Source organism: Mastigoproctus giganteus, chromosome 13 (genome assembly GCF_048544385.1).
Source record: "Mastigoproctus giganteus isolate SK-2022 chromosome 13, ASM4854438v1, whole genome shotgun sequence".
Taxonomy (NCBI): domain Eukaryota; kingdom Metazoa; phylum Arthropoda; class Arachnida; order Uropygi; family Thelyphonidae; genus Mastigoproctus; species Mastigoproctus giganteus.
In genome coordinates this window covers 68497818-68516222 of record NC_143587.1, presented here as the reverse complement: position 1 = coordinate 68516222, position 18405 = coordinate 68497818, and the positions used below count along the sequence as shown (strand labels likewise).

Here is an 18405-nt window from a genome sequence, read left to right as displayed (position 1 = left end):
TTCTGATTTTAAATAAATTATTAAGAGGCTCTTATGTGAAACAGTTGAAGCTTCATCAATAATAACTGAAATTTTACTACGTTGACTTATCAGTTTCCCAAAAATTTTCTTTCTTATTTCAGTGAAGATGTGTTTGGTGACAAATGGGACCATAAAACTAGAGTGCAAAGATACTCCCAAACCGATGTTATTCTTTTTTTGCAAAGCTATTAAATGTTCCATGTCAGTGAATGGTTTATTGCTTTTAATTATGGAATAAATGGTATTAGAGATGTTTATATTAGAGATTCTCTTTAAATATTTTTCATTAGCCATATCAATATTGTTTGAAATAATTTTTTTTTTTTTGGATGTTTTGATTATATGTAATGCTTTTTTGTGTGAAGCTGATTCATGATGTTCTTTCAATTTTTTTCTCATTGATGATTGCATATTCTTTTTATTAGAACCGTGAGCTTTGACAAAACATGAATGCCACTCTAATGAAATATGTAAGTGTTTAGCACTGAAAGTGCTGAAAGATAGCCTTTGAGCACCACTGGCATCCCACATTCACATCACTGGCAATAATAAGCCATTCGTACTTATTTTTGAAATAATCCAATTGCTTTTCATTCCAGAAATGCAAATTGTTTGTTGCGTTTTGTACTAACTTTTACTCAGAATGAGAAAATCTTTCAGGCTGTATTAATTGTTGCAGAATTTTAGACAGATTTCCAAGTCATTGGAAATCTGTCTAAAATATCTGTCTATGATACTGTTCATTATGAACAGTATCATAGCTCTCTCTTGTTTGTTCCATTTCTGTTGTTGAACGTTTAATAGAAATGTTAAAAAATTCATCCAAACTATGTTGCCTCTTCATTCTAAGGATTACGATTTAAACAATTTATTATAAATGCAATTTAAAATCACTACTCAAAAGTAAAACTCCACATGCGTTACTTATTGCTGTGAGTAAACCTTTGAGAATTAAGGAGCACACACACACACACACAAGCTCAGTGCCTGAAATCAGTTCAAATTACTGACGCGGAAAAGAGTGAAACCGGAAGGTTACAAGAGATTCAACTTATATTTCAGACTGATAACACCCAACATCTATTTACCGAGAGAGCAACAATACAAATGCCGTAACGTCAAACTAGTTTCGTGGGTAAACTTTGCCGAGATTTCCTGTAGTTCTCGTGTGGGCATTCTTTATCTTTGCTACAAGGAGTTCACACCTCGCCAGAGTTACCAACCTTAGAAAGAAAACCTATGGGGAACCGACCTCAAAATTATACATTATGATATGATTTACAACACTCCACCACTCAGTGCGGGCCAAAATCAACAGGGATGTGTTTTTTTTTCTCGATGAGTAAACTTGTTAGACTTTGCCCAACAACCAGTATGGAAGTTTTTAAACATTTTAAGAACCGGTATGACTGTACCGGTGTGGACCGGCTGAATATCACCACTGGGTATAGGAATTCTTCCAGGGATAAGGAGGTGATTATCCCATTGCCATTGTATAAGGATGGTTGAGCCACATGATGAATACTGCATACAGGTCTGGAAACCTCATTTTAGGAAGAATGTGGATCTGTTGGAACAGTTGCAAAGAAGAGCAATGAGATTATTCACAGGAAAGAGAGAATGGTTTCAGCTCTGCACATTGTTGCATCTGTAAACTAACATCTGTCAGTAGATCTGAGTGAGGTTTTTAAAACTTTGAATGGATTGAACAAGCTAAATGCTGATAGCATCCTTCCTCTTAGTCAACACATGTGAAGGATATAACTGAAGGAAGAGTTACAGGATAAATGAGTGGAAATTTGCTTTCAGCCAACATGCAGTAATTATTGGAACAAACTTCCACCTTGTGTTTCATTTGGATAGTTTGAACAAATTTAGGAAGAAACACCTAGACAAATTATTAAAAAGGTTGGACAAGTGATGTAGGAAGAGTTTTTTTTTTCCTGATGATGTGTAATCTTGCTTTATTGTATCATTTGCCACTAAGACTACTAATGTATGTTAGCGGATGCCAAACATATGTTCATTCCTTTAACCTTGTTAATGATATTCCATTGACCGAATGTCTTGATGGAATTGTTTTCCCTATTCATCACTCACTGCATCAAACTGTTTGGGGAAGAAGTCTAAAATTAATGTAAGAAATTAAGTTTCACAACACGCAACATCCCATTTCTTGACATGCATTGGGCAGTTTCTGAATTCCATCTCTGTATGCAGGAGAACTGCACCTACCCAAAAACGTTTCCACTTTTTGAGGTAACCACATTATTTGAAATATTGCCATGTGCTTAGTTTTAATAAGGCAGTTTTCAAGCCCTACGAAGATTCTCTCCTTTACCTGTGTAACATTGATCGTTGGAAACATCACTTAAGTAATTTAATCCTCTCTACCCACTGTTATTCATTTTATCCACTGCTTTCACAAAACTCTTAATTCGGTAAAGTTTAATGTGGAGAGATGGAAGAAAAATTTTCAGGGTGGATCTGCTAATGGAACATACTGCACAATACTCCTTCCCAGTTCATATATGAAGGGAGTTCAACAAATTATCTACCTAAGGTACTTCCTCTAGTTATATTTCATTGATTCATGATTTGTCGTGTTCCTACATATCTCAACTTGAATCATACTAGTTTAGGCCGACTGGGCTAGCCAGGTGGGTAAAGTGCCTGCCTGGCAACCCAAAGGTCGCGGGTTCGAATCCCGCCTCAGGCTTGGATCAAAGTACTGCAAAAACCTTGGGAGGTGCATTATGGCCACAGAAGCCGATGTGCCAACAATACCAAAAAAAAAAAAAAAAATACTAATTTTGGCTCCACTGTGTTTTTTTCACTTGTATGCTGAAATTAACCAATTTCAGTCCTTATAATTAAAGAGTGCATGCAAGCTGGAGTGTATGTGAAATCTTATCACAGTCTGGTACAATCCTTTTAATTTTTCTAAGAGCTGTCAACTTATTCCAAAAAATACCAATGTGGGAAAAGAAAGTTTTTGGTTTAAGAAAATGCAAACTTTCACTACTATTTCCAATTGATAAAGTTCCTGCAACTGTGTAAGCATCAAACCAAACTATTTTATTAAAATAGTACAATTATAATTCTTACAAAACAGAATATCAATAAGTGGCTTGCAGAATATTAGATATAAAAAATCCACAGCAAAATCATGGTAGACATAATTGTAGGTCCCAGGATAGAATAACATTTCAAATTACTATAACGTATTGCACTATATAAAATAAATTCAAATAAGAATAGGAACTGAACTTTTTCAGTTTCTATTTTTATTTGAACTTTCTAAATTTCTATATGAAAGAAATTAACTTGACAAATTTTTGTATTGCAGAATAAAATAAGGCAGAAAATAAAAGTAATTACCTCACATCCTGTAAGGTCAGGAACAATAAGTTCTGGAATCATTTCTGGTACTACACAAAATTCTGTGCCTCTGTTGTAACCACAGAACTGCACACCACGGTCTGCAATTATAATATTTTTAATCAAAAACAATTATATTTTGATTACCAAGTGTTCATTAAAATATAACTATCCACTTTCACATAATTTTAAGTGTAGATGATTCATCCTGCATTGCCAACAATAAACTAGTCAAAATAAAATCTAGCTATCATTTCCATATGAAATCTCAATGCAAGTCAAGGATCAAAAATATAGAAACTCAGTGGTATAACACCGTCCTGGTGAAACCAAAGTTTGTCAAAGTTTGAAACAATGGCAGTTCAAACTGCTTACTCTTTTCGGGAATAGAGGGCACTCCTTCAGTAACAGCATCACATCGTTTTAGCCCGAGATATAAAGCAGGTAGCCAGATACATAAGGATGGTGTGTGTGTGTGATGAAGATTTATTGTTATTTTAGGAGCATTAGCAACTAAGGCCATATTGCTCCAGGAATATGCGGTGGTTATTCCCTGACCTTTCCACATCCTCTGTATTTGGTGGTCACGGGCTCGAACCCCGGTCTAATCAAGAAGCGTGTGCTACGCACTGCTGCTCCTGCCCACCTGGCTATGGAGGCACCTGTGTGTGTGTGTGTGTGTGTGTGTGTGTGTGTGTGTGTGTGTGTGTGTGTGTGTGTGTGTGTGTGTGTGTGTGTGTGTGTGTGTGTGTGTGTGGCCAATGGAAGCTGACAAGACTTGCACAGAGTAAAGAAAGGCTAGTCAGTCAAATAACACATTATAATGGTAGCAAGCAAAGAGGCATTTCAGAATGTATAACTCAAATTGTACCTTGTCAGGGATGGGATGTCATGGCCAATAATCAAACCAGGTTCCACTCCTGTCAGCAATAAACAAAAAAGGAAGATTACAGTGGATATAAGTTCATCAATTTTGGATAGTGGAGCACTAGAAAAGCACTGCTTGATAATCCCAGTTCCTGCAGATGGGAAGACCACAAATAGTTATTCTTCGGAATGAATGACTAGAGTTAGAAATGATGTCCTTCAGGCACTGGTGCTGGGTCCACACTGTCTTCTTAAATGGCATTTATGAAGGAATACAAAGTGATGCCAAATTTTACAGATGACATTAAGATTGGGAAAGCAATTAATGAACAGTGTCAAGCAGTACTCTTTCAGGATGATTTGGCCCTCTGATGGTCAGGTGAGTGTAACTATGTTTTAATCCAGATATTAATCTAGACGTGACTGCAGTAATAATTCAGACACAGCATGGGTTTGCTAATTAGTTGCGCTGCTGATTCAAAGTACATGGGATGTTTCTGCAAACCTTATTCTTGGGTGCATCCCAACCCTAAAACCCCATGCATAACATTAGCATTAGTAGAGGCATATGATGCAAGAAAGCAAGCTTATGCAGCAACAGCCAAAAAAAAAAAAAAACTTCCACTTCACCCCTCCGTTCGTTCGAAATACCTGTCCAGCTGCGCCTTAAATTTATTTAGGCTATCAACTTCCATAACAAGGGAAGGAAGTCTGTTCCACCAACCAACTACCCGCTCGCTAAAGGCAAATTTCCGCACATCTATCCTACATCTGTCTTTCTTCAATTTGAATTTATGCCCTCTCAGATGATTATTCTGAGCAAGAGGAAGAATTCCCATCAGCATTGAGCATGCTCAAACCTTTCAAGGCTTTATACACCTCTATCAGATCACCTCGCCAGTGCCTTGTCTCCAGACACTGTAATTTGTAAAACTTAGATCTTTCTTCGTAAGAGCAAAACTTTGTTCCATCCACTAATCTTGTTGCCCTTCTCTGTACGCATTCCAGCAGCTCTACATCCTTCTTGAAATGAGGCCTCCAGACCTGTATACAGTACTCAAGGTACTCATTACCTTGAGTAATGAGTACCTCATACAGTACTCAAGGTGTGGCCTGACCATTGCCTTATACAAGGGAATAATCAACTCCTTATCCATGCTAGAAAAATTCCTGTATATTATTGACAAGACCCCATGAGCTACTCTTGCCTGCACAATTACCCCCAGGTCCTTTTCATTCTCTACCACTGTCAGTGTAGTACCACAGAGTTGATACATTGCTCTGGGGTTGCTGTTTCCCATATGTAGTACAGTCAGTCCTCGTATAGCACAATAGTTGTGTTCCTAGAAACCCTCATGCAATGCAAAATCGTGCAATATAAACAGGCCCTATGGGAAAAATAGGGTTAGGTGCCAACCACCCAAGATTGAACACACATTTGTAACCAAAACATTACCAAACACAATAAAGAATCGTAATAAAATACGTATGTATTTTATTACAACTATTACGTAATAAAATATTGCTAATGCTTTTGCTTCTATCGTAAGCAAACTTGTTTTTTATTTGATTTTCGATCCAAACAGATGACAGCCGTTCCATCTCTTCCAATTATTTGTCTTAATCTAATGGATTTTAATTACACTTTGAGTTGTTCCTGCTATGAAAGTTTTTTTATTTTCTCTGCATTCTTTGTAATTCCCGGCGTTGCCTCATTTAGGTCTGTAGCACGCAATATCACATGGCCTTTCATTTCGCTCAAAACGTTTCACAATTTCATATTTTTCTCTATCGACAGAGGCGGACTGGCCATAAGCTTTACTGGGAAAACCCCGGCAGGCCGGAGCCAGGTGTCATTTTGGCCATAAGCCATAGTATGAAGCCACTACAAATTTTTCCGGGTAAGAATTTTTGACCCAGTCCGCCTCTGTTTATCGATATTGCTTTTCTTTTTCTCTCTGAATCTGCAGTGTCGTCACCAGGACACTTCCTTTTCACACCTTTTAGTATTTTACTCATTTCTAGGGAATAAAGCACAATTACAAAACGAGGAGGCGCGCTTGATACACATAAACAAAGCTGCGCGCATGTAGCAACTGAATAAACAACACTGTAAAGGCAGAGATACACTATTAACACCTCACATTTTACTAAAGCACATTTCTAGGGGTTAGTACCATGAAACAAAAACAATTTCCAGTTGCATTTCTGCTAGTGGAATCTGTTATAAATTGGTAGTAAACTCGATCTAATTGCATTTGCGATTATACCGATAGCTGGAATTGTTGGTTTTTACGTTATTATGGTGAAATGTGTTTCTCCTTCACTGATATAAAAAACATAAATACATTTTCAGAATCTTCTCTTCATTCCTATCGTGTTGCGTTCGACTGCCATTTCTTGTAAACACAAAGGCGAATCATGCATGAGCGAATTCGGTTCGTGTTATATAAGATATCGTTCCCCTATTTATAAATCGCGTATGATCGAATTCGTGTAATATAAACACGTGTTATATGAGGACTGACTGTACTTTACATTTGTCAATGTTAAACTTCATTTGCCACCTCTCAGCCCATCTGCTCAACATTTCCATATCCTGTTGCAGCAGCATAACATCAGCAGTGTCCCTAACAACTCTGCCAACCTTTGTATCGTCTGCAAACTTGGACATTAAGCTTGTTATACCATCATCAATATTATTTATAAATACAGAAAACAATAATGGACCCAACACTGAACCCTGAGGGAATCCACTAATAACATTAGTTCACGATGAGCAGTGTCCATTGATTACCACTCTCTGTCTTCTCTCCCTCAACCACCCCTTTATCCATAGCAGCAATTTGTGATACGATATACCTTTGTATACGATATCGTATCACAAAGATACGATATCGTATCTTTGTGATACGATATACCGTACTAGATAGCGTTAGTTGAACTTCGTTAGCAGTTAAATTGTACGTTTAAATAAATACATATAACGACTTAGATTACAAACGTAATATAATTAATTTTATTTAACATAATTAATTATACATATAACCACTTAGGTTACGTAACATAAATAATTAGTAAAAACAAATAATTAATACAACTTGATACGAAAGTTATATAAAGGGATTTCGCAGATAACACTCGTTACTGAAACGTAAATATTTCGTAGATAACACTCGTTACTGAAACGTAAATATTCCGTAGATAACACTCGTTACTGAAACATAAATATAGCGTTATAACTGTGTTTGGATACAAGTTTAGGATTTAATTTTGTACAGAAATCGAAATTTTATTGAAAGTAACTCTAAATCATGACTCAAACCAGAGCAGCAAAGCAAAGGGCTCAAGCTAATGGGAATGCTGTGGCCCAGGGGAGAACTGAGGGGGGCAGTTGTCCTCTGAATCACAGCCTTGTAAGATGCACTATTTGCTTGATGTTTGCGGAGCAGTCAAGTATGGGACATGATACTGCCATGGGGGATGTCTTTGTGTGTGTGCGATGCAAGGAGTGTAAGGAGATAAGGCGACAACTCAGCGTTGTTATGGGCCTATATGAGAGCTTGAAGGATAGGGTGGATGCCCTCGAAGGATTACAAGTGAGGGGCCCATCAAGCTCTCAGCTGCCCACACCAATGCCAGAGCTTGCACTTGGTCATCGCGGAACACAGCGGCAACCCCCAAGGCAGAATGCGCTGGTCCCAAAGTAACTAGTAGTTGTTGGTGACTCTATTGTCAGGGAAACGGGAAACATGCTTTGTAAAAAGGATAGGTGGAATAGGACCAGGGTATGTCTGCCAGGGGCAAAAGTTGATGACGTTGTAGAGCGGATATCATCTTTTAAGGGCACAAAAGGTGATATAGTTGTACACGTTGGCACTAATGACATTAAGAGTAGGAGACCGGCGGAATTACTTGACAAGTACAGGTCACTGATGAAAAAAAGCCGTGAATTAGGGTTGAAATTGAAAGTGTCTGCAATTCTGCCCAGACACGATAGGAGGGAGTATATGATGAGAGCCCTGTCAATCAATTCGGCCCTGGAAAGATTGTGCAGGGCTCAAGGGGTAGAATTTTTTTCAGCCTGGTCTGTACTTGTTAACAGGAGAGACTGCTTCTACAGGGATGGGATACACTTAAATAGAAAGGGTGCAAGAATGTTTGCTGATGCTATCGAGGCAATGTTAGGTGGGTCGGAAAACTGCTAGATTGGGGGGATACAAGGACTAATAGATTAACAGTAGCCACTGGCAGAGGTGAAAGTGATTCTTGCACTGCTTCTATTGGAATGAGCCGCAGCCTGGAAAATAAGATGCAGGATATTTCAGAGACTGCTGGGAATCATTGGGGTACAAGTAAACACATGGGTTGTGTTAGGGTAGCTAAGAAAAAGAACAGGTGCATGTATACTTGTGTGTACACCAATGCTAGGAGTTTAGTAAATAAATTTGATGAATTTGAGGTATTGCTCAAAACATCAAAGGCAGATATTGTGGGGATTTCAGAGACGTGGTGTCACACAGATATAAGAAATGCAGAACTGGAATTTGGGGAGTACAATGTCTACAGAAAGGATAGACAGGATAGGAAGGGAGGAGGGGTTATGCTATTAGTTAAAAAACACATAAAATCCAAGGAAGTGAAGCCAGTCGACATCGCTGGACAGTGCAGTGTCGAGTCAGTTTGGTGTGACATAAGCATTGGGAGATCAAAATTGAGAGTAGGAGTGTGCTATAGGCCTAGTGACTCTGATGAGTATAATAAGAAACTGTTCGGAGAAATAGAGTGGGCCAGTAAATCAGAGAGTCTTATAATGGGGGATTTTAATTTCCCAGATATTGACTGGAATTTGGGGGCTGGTCACTCACACAGTAGCAAGGCTTTTGTGGATTTATTGGATGATTGTTTTCTACATCAGCATGTTCGGGAGGCAACTAGAGGGAGTAATACTCTTGATTTGATTATCAGTAGTGATTCTTCATGCATTAAGAATCTGCAGATAAATGAACCACTTGGTGGCAGTGATCACAGTGTGCTGAAGTGGGAGTTACTCAAAGAGGTAACTACCATTAGGGGTAAAGGGAAGGGGTATTGCTTTCGTAAAGGCGACTACAATGGACTGAGACAGTATTTAAATTCTATACAGTGGGATCAACTGATGATATTGCCAACAGCAAATTCAAAATGGGAAGCATTCAAAGAACTTATCGTGGAAGCTACTAGGCTTTACATACCAACTAAGAAATATTGTTCAAGGTTTAGGCCTAAATGGTTGTCAGATGAACTAATGAGGCATATGGCAGAGAAGAAAAATGCATGGGATACATACAAATTAACACGTGACACGGACGCCTATGATAGATACAAGTTGATCTGTAACCAAGTTACAAAGGAGGTTAGGCAGGCGAAGGCAGATTACGAGAGATCCTTGGCAAGGGATGCGAAGAAAAACAGCAAAGAGTTCTTTACTTATGTAAACTCTAGAAGGAAGGGGATGAATCAGATTGGTCCACTTGAGATCGATGGGTCAACTGTTGATGACCCTGCTCGGGTAGCTAACAAACTAAATGAATATTTTGCATCGACATTCACACATGAGGAGTTATTCAGCGAGGGGAATGCCAGAGGTGTATTCAACTCTAGCAGTAAGCTAGAGAATCTTGTAATAACTGAGAGCAAAGTGGAGGAGAAATTGTTGAAGATAAACACAAGAAAGGCACCTGGGGTGGATGGGATCTATCCAGTTATATTAAAGGAGGCAGCAAAGGAGGTAAGCAAACCCTTAGCCATAATTATGAGAGCTTCCTTGGACTCAGGGGAGGTACCCATTGACTGGAGATGTGCAAATGTGACCCCAATTCACAAAGGGGGATCAAAGGCTGACACAAGTAATTATAGACCTGTGAGTTTAACTTCTGTTCCCGGAAAATTAATGGAGGCACTGGTGAAAGAAGCACTGCAGGATCATCTAGACAAGACTTCAGTTATAGCTAGGACACAGCATGGTTTTGTTAAGGGGAAGTCTTGCCTGACCAATTTGATTGGATACTATGATGCAGTCACAAAAGAACTGGATGCAGGGAATAACTTTGATATTATATACTTGGATCTTAGAAAGGCTTTTGATACTGTTGCACATGGAAGACTGCTGCACAAATTGGAGCAGTGTGGCATTGGAGGCAAGTTGCTGCTATGGATAAAGGGGTGGTTGAGGGGGAGAAGACAGAGAGTGGTAATCAATGGACACTGCTCATCGTGGACTAATGTTATTAGTGGAGTCCCTCAGGGTTCAGTATTGGGACCTTTATTGTTTTCTGTATTTATAAATGATATTGATGATGGTATATCAGGCTTAATGTCCAAGTTTGCAGACGATACGAAGGTTGGCAGGGTTGTCAAGGACACTACTGACACTATGCTGCTGCAACAGGATTTGGAAAGGTTGAGCAGATGGGCTTCGAGGTGGCAAATGAAGTTTAACATTGACAAATGTAAAGTACTACATATGGGAAACAGCAACCCCAGAGCAACGTATCAACTCTGTGGTACTACACTGACAGTGGTAGAAAATGAAAGGGACCTGGGGGTGGTGGTGCAGGCAGATATGAAGTTCTCTGAGCAGTGCAGACGAGCTGCAAGAGTAGCTCATGGTGTATTGTCAATGATATATAGGAATTTTTCTAGCAGGGATAAGGAGGTGATTATTCCCTTGTATAAGGCAATGGTCAGGCCACACCTAGAGTACTGTATACAGGCCTGGAGGCCTCATTTCAGGAAGGATGTAGAGCTGCTGGAACGAGTACAGAGAAGGGCAACTAGATTGGTGAATGGGACAAAGGGGTTCTCTTACGAAGAAAGGCTTAAGTTTTGCAAATTACAGTGTCTGGAAACTAGGCACCAGCGGGGTGATCTGATAGAGGTGTACAAAGCCTTGAATGGTTTGAGCATGCTCAATGCTGATGGGATTCTTCCTCTAGCTCAGAAAAATCACCTGAGAGGGCATAAATTCAAATTGAGGAAAGACAGATGTAGGATAGATGTGCGGAAATTTGCCTTTAGCCAGCGGGTGGTTGGTGGGTGGAACAGACTTCCATCCCTTGTCGTGGAAGTTGATAGCCTAAATAAGTTTAAGGCTCAGCTGGACAGGTATTTCGAACGAACAGAGGGGTGAAGTGGAAGTGGTTATTTTTATTTATTTATGTTACTTTTTTTTTTTTTTTTTTTTCTTTTTTTTTTTTTTTTTTTGGCTGATGCTGCATAAGCTTGCTTTCTTGCATCAAATGCCTCTACTAATGCTAATGCTAATGCTAATTTGCCTCCAATGCCACACTGCTCCAATTTGTGCAGCAGTCTTCCATGTGCAACAGTATCAAAAGCCTTTCTAAGATCAAAGTATATAATATCAAAGTTATTCCCTGCATCCAGCTCTTTTGTGACTGCATCATAGTATCTAATCAAATTGGTCAGGCAAGACTTCCCCTTAACCAAACCATGCTGTGTCCCAGCTATAACTGAAGTCTTGTCTAGATGATCCTGCAGTGTTCTTTAACAAGTGCCTCCATTAATTTTCCTGGAACAGAAGTTAAACTCACAGGTCTATAATTACTTGTGTCAGCCTTTGATCCTCCTTTGTGAATTGGGGTCACATTTGCACATCTCCAGTCAATGGGTACCTCCCCTGAGTCCAAGGAAGCTCTCATAATTATGGCTAAGGGTTTGCTTACTTCCTTTGCTGCCTCCTTTAATATAACTGGATAGATCCCATCCACCCCAGGTCCCTTTCTTGTGTTTATCTTCAACAATTTCTCCTCCACTTTACTCTCAGTTATTACAAGATTATCTAGCTTACTGCCAGAGTTGAATACACCTCTGGCATTCCCCTCGCTGAATAACTCCTCATGTGTGAATGTCGATGCAAAATATTCATTTAGTTTGTTAGCTACCTGAGCAGGATCATCAACAGTTGAACCATCGATATCAAGTGGACCAATCTGACTCTTCCCGTTCCTTCTAGAGTTTACATAACTAAAGAACTCTTTGCTGTTTTTCTTTGCATCCTTTACCAAAGATTTCTCATAATCCGCCTTTTTCTGCCTAACCTCCTTCGCGACTTGGTTACGGACCAGCTTATATCTATCATAGGCTTCTGTGTCACGTGTTAATTTATATGTATCCCATGCGATTTTCTTCTCTGCCGTGTGTCTCATTAGTTCATCTGACATCCATTTAGGCCTAAAACTTGAACAATATTTCTTAGTTGGTATGTAAAGCCTAGTAGCTTCCAAGATAAGTTCTTTGAATGCTTCCCATTTTGAATTTGCTGTTCGTTACATCATCAGTTGGTCCCACCGTATAGAATTTAAATACGGTCTCAGACTATTGTAGTCGCCTTTACGAAAGCCTCTTTGATGCATGAGGAATCACTACTGATAAGCAGATCAAGTATATTACTCTCTCTAGTTGCCTCCCGAACATGCCGATGTAGAAAACAGTCGTCCAATAAATCCACAAAAGCCTTGCTAGTGTGTGAGTGACCAACCCACAAATTCCAATCAATATCTGGGAAATTAAATTCCCCCATTATAAGACTCTCTGATTTACTGGCCCACTATTTCCCTGTACATTTTCTTATTATACTCATTAGAGTCATTAGGCCTATAGCACACTCCTACTCTCAATTTTGATCACCCAATGCTTATGTCACACCAAACTGACTCGACACTGCACTGTCTAGCAATGTCGACTGGCATCACTTCCTTGGATTTTGTGTTTCTTAACTAATAGCATAACCCCTTCTCCCTTCCTATCCTTTCTGTAGACGTTGTACTCCCCAAATTCCAGTTCTGCATTCCTTATTTCTGTGTGACACCACGTCTCTGATATCCCAACAATATCTGCCTTTGATGCTGTGAGCAATACCTCAAATTCATCAAATTTATTTACCAAACTTCTAGCATTGGTGTACACGCATTTACACATGCACCTGTTCCTATTCTTAGCTACCCTAACACAACCCATATGTTTACTTGTACCGCAGTGATTCCCAGCAGTCTCTGAAAAATCCTGCATCTTTTTTTTCCAGGCTTCTGTTCATTCCAATAGAAGCAGTGCAAGAATCACTTTCACCTCTGCTAGTGGCTACTGTTAATCTGTTAGTCCTTGTATCCCCCCAAGCTATCAGTTTTCCGACCCACCTAACCTGCCTCGATAGGATCAGCAAATATTCTTGCACCCTTTCTATTTAAGTGTATCCCATCCCTGTAGAAGCAGTCTCTCTTGTTAACAAGTACATACAGACCAGGCAGAAAAAAATTCTGTCCCTTGAACCTTGCACAATCTTTCCAGGGCCGAATTGATCGACAAGGCTCTCATCATATACTGCCTCCTATCGTGTCTGGGCAGAATTGCAGACACTTTCAAATTAAACCTTAATTCACGGCTTTTTTTCAACAGTGACCTGAACTTGTTAAGTAATTCTGCCGGTCTCCTACTCTTAATATCATATGCATACTGATGAATTGCAAACTTATGTCCTACAAGAAAGTGGCAGCCACCATCTCATTAAACATAAGTGTTCTGTAATCATTCAATGTGAGTTGGTCCAATGCACACATCAAGCTTCTATGCATTTAAGGTTTTTAATACCACGTGAGAATTTCTGTGCACTGTATTCAATTATTTTGTTGATGTAACCATCCCAATGAAGCAAGGCTTTGCTGCAAAAAATAGGTTGTCCAGAACATTTATCACTGGAAGAAATGGAAAAACTATAGCAGCTTTATCTATCTAGATGTCTGAACTTGTACAGAAATTCAAAAAGAAAGATAAAGTAGCCAGATCAAAGACCTGGACTCCACATAAAAGAAACAATGCAACACACTGACCTAATTAACATCATACTACTCAAGTACCATTGCTGTCACAATGAATTTACCTGCTGCCACCCATCAAAAATATATATAGGCCAATATCCAGCAACAAATGCTCTTATCATTGTTCACATGTTAACAAAATTGTTGCACAATAAAGAATAACCCTGTGAATTTTATATTATATAAATTAAGAGGGTTGGATTTTTCAGTAGGGCATATTTATGTTTTTTTTGTCCTGTTTTCGGTTTTTTTTTTTTTTTTTTTTGTGTTCTGTAGTTGTGCCTGTATTATGGTGTCACCTGTTATTACCTTGTACTTCATATTCAGCAGAATGATAATTGGTGTTATTTTAATATATATTACACCTTGGAGGTATATGGCGAATGGAGAGGGTTACGTTTCAACGGAATTCGTTAATAATAATAATACTGTATTAAAATTAGAATGTAATATTATTAGCATATTTTTTAAAATGATATACTTACGATCAACCAGGCCAAGTCGATCCTGTTCACTTTTAAATTTCAATGATCCTCTCTTATTAGGAAACTGAAACTTCCTGAAATTTCTTTTCCCGTACAAGGAAGGCGATACGCATATAGACCTACACTGAACGTAAAGGCCGAAATAAACTGCTCGACCATTCAAAATAAAGCCGACCATAACTGTTTTTTTAATAGCATGGAGTAGAGCCGAATGAAAGCTACCAATTCGGTCGACTTTTTTTTTTTTTTTAAGTCGACAGACTGGCTTATTTATTCCGGTACAGTAGCAAATCTAATACACATTACGCGCGACTGCAGCACATGGCGTTTGATAGTTTAAACCAGGGTTTGGCAAGACGTGTTCCAACTTGACATAGACGTTTTGGAGACGTTGTTTTGCCCTGTTTTCTTTTCTTTTTTCAATGTAAAACTGTTTTTCTGAAACAAATAAACAGACAAGCTAAAATTAACGTTAAATTTAGCATACGGTTTGCGACAAGAAATGAAGAACTGGCTTAACCCCTCCTATCGGCTGCTTTCCTCGCACCGACTGGACGATTTATTTATTTCTATAGCCTCGTTTCTCGATTTTAAACTGGCGGAGGAGAGGGCAATAACCGCGAAATGATTTTTGCTAATTTAGTATGTTGATTAACTACGTAACTTTTTGTTAATTTAGTATGTTGATTGTTAATTTAGTATGTTGATTAACACTACTAAGCCTTGGAGCGGGATTGCTGGCACACACCAGCCTTACACTACTGTTGATGGGTGCGGGATTATAGTGCTAGATTGCACTGACAAATTTATTAGGCCAAGGTTTGGCTTTACGTGCCAGGTATGAGCGCCCCCTTCTCCTGGCCACCCATCAGATCTGCAGAACAGTCTCTACAGCAGCAACGCAAGTCATTACAGGGGTTCTTCCACTGGACCTCTTTCTAGTTTAGAGGGACTATACTACAGAATACGGAGGAGGATTCCTGTAGCAATTCAAGGCATCCACCTTAACGTCGACACGGACGTGAAAACAGAGAAGCTGCGCTGCTATAATAGCTAGTTCATATATGGCAGACACGATGGGACACAACCAACAAGGGACTAGTCACGAAAAACTTCATACCGGATGTTACCATTGCAATGGCAAAATCTGTTACGAAATGGTTTACTCTCACGAGAAAAACCCCCTATCTAGTCACAGGACATGGTACCCTCAATGAGAAATTGTTTCAATTTAGACTTTCAGACTCAGAGCTTTGTTTCTGTGTAGCAAAGGAGAGCAAAGGGTCCCACATACTCTTCGACTGTGCTATATATAATGAATCCAGAGAAAAGCTGAGGAATAACGTCCAGGGATTCTCCTCAACTGCAGTGGAACAGCAAGTAATCTTGCAGCACTCCAGGCCTTTGCAAAAGAAGGTTTTGCTCGAAGGAAGAGGCTTATTCTGGGGACGAATCCAGTTCTGCCCCAAATCAATCAAGTCTGCAGATAAAATTGGACAATAAGATTCGTTTCACAAAGAAGACCTGGACAATAATTAGAGTTTAAGTCTGTTTTTGATATTAAAGCTCTTGATAAAGTTTTTTTTTTTTTTTTTTCAAAGCAAGAGTCTATTTCTTGACTAATTCTTCCTTTGAATATCGCAAACAAGACGGTTTGGTCACAGCCTAGAAACAATACATTTTATAACCATTTTATCATATCTGCCTCTGTACTGTTATATTGCATGAAGATAAAATTAGAAGGGCCAAATGAGTTATCGGAAAAATTAATAAATGAAGTGAATAGACTATTGATGCTTTCGCACTATACTTATACATAAATGAAGTGATTGATACACACTCAAAGAAAAAGCAAAGAAGAATAAGATTATTATAATACTTGCACGTTTGATTATAATTTGCATAAACTTTTTTTTTTTTTTTTTGCAAATTTTAATCTGGGACATGATTTTCATATTTTTAAACAGTGATTATTGTCAGTAATGTGGTTTTTGTGAACTGATTATTAGTATTTAGATGTTAAATAATAAATACTGTATTGCTTTTTGTTTCCTATTTTGTTTTCTCATAATATCTTATTATAATATGCATAATCTGTATACAGTACTGTATTTATATTTATGCATAATCGGCATATTTATATTTATGCATAATCTGCATATTTATCATCATCATCAGCCATTTATTCCACTGCAGGATGAAAGCCTTTCTAGCAACTTTCCAGTTCCTTCTGTTTTGTGCAATGGCCATCCATTTACTTTTACTATCCACAAACTCATGAATGTCTATCCATCTCCGCCGTTGTCTTCCAGGTTTTCTTCTAGCTCCTCTTGAGTACCATTCTGTTATTTTCTTAGTCCATCTGTCATCAGGTCTTCGAGCTATGTGTCCTGCCTAAGACCATTTTAGTTCTTTAGTTTTGATAAGAATGTCCTTTACTTGAGTTTGCTACCTAATCCATGTGTTTCTCTTCTTATCTAACAGTCTGATTCCCAATATAATTCGTTCCATTCTTCGCTCTGTAGTTCTCAGCTTCTCTTCCATTCTTTTGGTGAGTGCTCAAGTTTCACTTCCATAAGTCATGGTGGGGAGTATACATTGGTTCATTATTTTATGTTTCAGACAAACTGGGATATTGCTCCTCAGTATGTGACTATATTTCCTGAATGCTATCCATCCAAAATTTATTCTACTCTTGACTTCCAGCCATTTATCATTATTACAGCTAATAACTTGTCCCAGATAAGTATATGACTCCACCTTTTCAATTACTGCTCCTTCAATCATTATTTTCCTTCCTGTGGCATACTTGTTCATCATTACTTTTGTTTTAGCCATATTCATCTTTAGTCCAAAATTCTTACGAACTGTGCATAACTGATTAAGATTTTCCTCTAATTCTTTGGGATCGTGGCTTATGACCACATTGTCATCTGCAAATCGTAAATGGTTTAGGTTCTCTCCATTCACATTGACTCCTTTCTGCGACTAGTTTAATCTTCTGAAAGCTTCCCGAAGGGCAGCAGTAAACAACTTCGGAGATATTGTGTCTCGTTATCGAACTCCTTTCTCAATTTTAAATTTCATACTGTCTTTATCTAGTCTAATAAACGAGGTAGCGCTCTTATATATTTTCTTCAAAATCGTAATAAATGGGGTATCTATGCCTTTTCTTTCCAGTCCCCCCGAAACATTGCCTTATGATGTATGGAGTCAAATGCCTTTTCATAATCCACAAATGCCAGGCATAACGGTGTTTTTTTATTTATTTGCTTTCTCCAATAGTTGTGATATTACACGAAGGTGATCCATAGTTGAGAATCCTGTCCTAAAGCTAGCTTGCTCTTTCGGTTGATTCTCATCAAGTATTCTTTCTAATCTGTTAGTAATGACCCTTGTGAACAACTTGTAGATGTGGGATAACAAGCTAATTAGTCAATAATTTACAATTTCTGATTTATCTCCTTTCTTATGCAGCAAAACTATGATTGCATTTGTTCCCCTCCTTAGACGTCACACCTTTTCTAATGCATTTTGTGAAGAGTCTTGCCAGTTTTTGTGTTATGTCTCTTCCTCCCAATTTTAACAACTCTACAGTTATTTCATCATCCCCCGGGGGGCTTTCTGATTCTTCATTTTCTTCAACGCATGTTTTACCTCATCAGGAAGAATATTGGGTATGTTTTATGTGTTACTAATTTGCGATCCATCTTCCCCACTGCTGGTATCATTGCCTCGCTCCTTGTATAACTCTCTATAGTAGTCTTCTGCTATTTGAA

At 38.5% G+C, this 18405-nt stretch overlaps 1 protein-coding gene across 1 annotated transcript in view; it reads right to left on the bottom strand.

Moving 5' to 3' along the window:
• The window catches only part of LOC150076142 (serine/threonine-protein kinase SIK2-like), a 362913-nt gene extending 347786 nt beyond the window's left edge, over window positions 1-15127 (bottom strand). The window contains exons 1-2 of the mRNA XM_090387046.1: window positions 14627-15127; window positions 3403-3503 (exon numbers count right to left, since the gene is read on the bottom strand). Of these exons, the coding sequence (XP_090243172.1) occupies window positions 3403-3503; window positions 14627-14804 (279 nt within the window). The 5' untranslated portion in view covers window positions 14805-15127. The remainder of the gene's footprint in view (window positions 1-3402; window positions 3504-14626) is intronic.
• Window positions 15128-18405: the final 3278 nt, after the last annotated feature.